At 40.9% G+C, this 2,469-nt stretch overlaps 1 protein-coding gene across 1 annotated transcript; it reads right to left on the bottom strand.

The window, feature by feature from the left end:
* Positions 1-341: 341 nt before the first annotated feature.
* On the bottom strand, positions 342-731 carry LOC107060181 (uncharacterized). The gene has a single exon (XM_015307764.1). It carries the CDS (start codon positions 729-731, stop codon positions 342-344), a length of 390 nt encoding a protein of 129 aa, XP_015163250.1.
* Positions 732-2,469: the final 1,738 nt, after the last annotated feature.

Genomic DNA, 2,469 nt, shown 5'->3' with positions numbered 1-2,469 from the left:
GTCATATCACCTCATATAACCATGTCATACTACGCCACATATATTATGCACGATTAGAGAAAAAGTACGGGATCTTGCATTCTTCCCCCTTATGAACATTCACCTACGAATGGATCTAAACAATTCCTTGGTTGTATTTTCATTTTTTTTCTCACAGTATTTTATTTGCGAGTCTATATTTGTTACAGTCGCAAACCTAAAGTCAAATTCTGAAAATTTTAACTACAAAGCTTTGCATAGCTATCTCGTAAGAAGACATATAAATTTCACCTTCAAGCTACTTAAAATATAACTAAGTCGTTGTGAAGAAATAATTGCCAATAATCGAAATGTGACTCACCTTAAGTGGTAAACAGTTGGGGGTACTCCTTCCTCATTTCCTCTTCCGCTTCCCAAGTCATTTCCTCGACGTTGTTATTTCTCCATAACACTTTCACAGAAGCTACATCTTTATTTCGAAGCTTTTTTACTTGCCGATCTAAAATAGCTATTGGTACCTCTGCATAAGATAAATCCTCAGCGATACAAATATTTTCAATGGGCATAATACGTGAAGGATCTCCAATGCACTTCCGCAACATAGAAACATGAAATACAGGATGAACTGCTTCCAATTCTGAAGGCAAATAAAGCTCGTATACCACCATACCGATCTTCCGAATAATCTTATACGGTCCAACGTACCTAGGACTGAGCTTCCCTTTCTTTCCAAATCGCATGATGCCCTTCATAGGCGATACTTTCAGGAAAACCCAATCTTCTACCTCAAACTCTAAGTTCCGTCGGCGAACATCTACATAAGACTTATGTCGACACTATGTTGTATAAAGACGATCTCTAATAAGCTTAAACTTTTCAATCGCTTGTTAGACTAGATTAGGACCTAGCAAATCTGCTTCCCCGAGCTCAAACCAACTGATTGGGGACCTACACTTCCGCCTGTATAGTGCTTCGTAAGGGGCCATCTAAATACTAGCTTGAAAGTTGTTATTATAAGCGAACTCGATCAGAGGTAGATGTTGATCCCAACTTCCTTTAAAATCCAACACAGAAGCAGGTAACATATCCTCAACCGTCTGAATAGTACGTTCTGCATGTCCATCAGTTTGTGGATGAAAATCGGTGCTAAGATTTACCTGAGTGCCTAGACCTTTCTGAAACGATCTCCAAAAATGTGCTGTAAATTGAGCTCCTCGATCTGAGATAATAGATAATGGAACTCCGTGAAGGCGAACAATCTCCTGAATGTAAAGCCTAGCATAATCTTCAGCTGAATATGTCGTCCTAACTAGCAAGAAATGAGCAGATTTTGTCAGCCTATCGATAATTACCCAAATGGAATCAAATCTTCGTGGAGTGCGAGGCAAACCAGTGATGAAGTCCATATTTATCATATCCCATTTCGATAACGGAAGCTTAATATACTGGGTTAGGCCTCCACGCCTCTGATGCTCTGCTTTAACTTGTTGACAGTTGGGACATTCAGCTACCATCTCTGCAATATCTTTTTTCATACCATTCCACCAATAGATCTGTCGAAGGTCCTGATACATCTTCGTCGCTCCAGGGTGAGATGCATATCTAGAATAATGGGCCTCTAAGAGAATATTTGTACGGAGCTTCCCAACTGCCGGTACACATAAGCGACCCTGGTATCTAAGGACTCCATCTCCAGTTAGCTCAAATAAAGGGTGCTGCTGCTGTGGAATCTTTTTCCTCAATTTCCTAAGCTCAGGATCTTCATGTAGCTGCCTTTTCACTTCAGTCGCAAAGGAAGATTCTGCCATATTCTTAACGACAACACATCCGTCTCCTGCATCTACCAAGCGTACTTGCAAATTAACTAGCTGGCATATGTCTTTTGTAATTCCAGCCTTATCAACTTCAACATGACTTAGACTACCCATGGACTTCCGGCTGAGCGCATCAGCAACAACATTAGCTTTGCCGGGATGATATAAAATGTCAACATCGTAGTCCTTTAATAATTCTAGCCATCTCTTTTGTCGTAGGTTCAACTCCCTCTGCTTAAGTAAATACTGAAGGCTCTGATGATCGGTGAACACATCTATATGAACCCTGTATAGATAATGTCGCCAAATTTTAGGGCAAAGACAACTGCAGCCAACTCAAGATCGTGTGTAGGATAATTCTGCTTATGCTTCCGCAACTGTCTAGAGGCGTATGCAATAACCTTACCATGCTGCATAAGAACACAACCTAGGCCAATTCTTGAGGCATCACAATAAACAACATAGCCCTCATTACCATCTGGAAGAGTTAGGACAGGTGCAGTGGTAAGCCTTTTTTTAGTTCATGAAAGCTTTGCTCGCATGCCTCGATCCACTGAAACTTCGTTGCCTTATGTGTCAATTTTGTCAGTGGTGCAGAAATAGAAGAGAATCCCTCCACAAACCTTCAGTAATACCCCGCCAAGCCTAAAAAGTTGCGAACCTCCGTCGCATTCAA

Source organism: Solanum tuberosum, unplaced genomic scaffold (assembly GCF_000226075.1).
Source record: "Solanum tuberosum cultivar DM 1-3 516 R44 unplaced genomic scaffold, SolTub_3.0 scf00001, whole genome shotgun sequence".
Lineage (NCBI taxonomy): Eukaryota > Viridiplantae > Streptophyta > Magnoliopsida > Solanales > Solanaceae > Solanum > Solanum tuberosum.
Note: the sequence above shows the minus strand (reverse complement) of the source record. Positions and strands in the feature narration are given on the sequence as shown.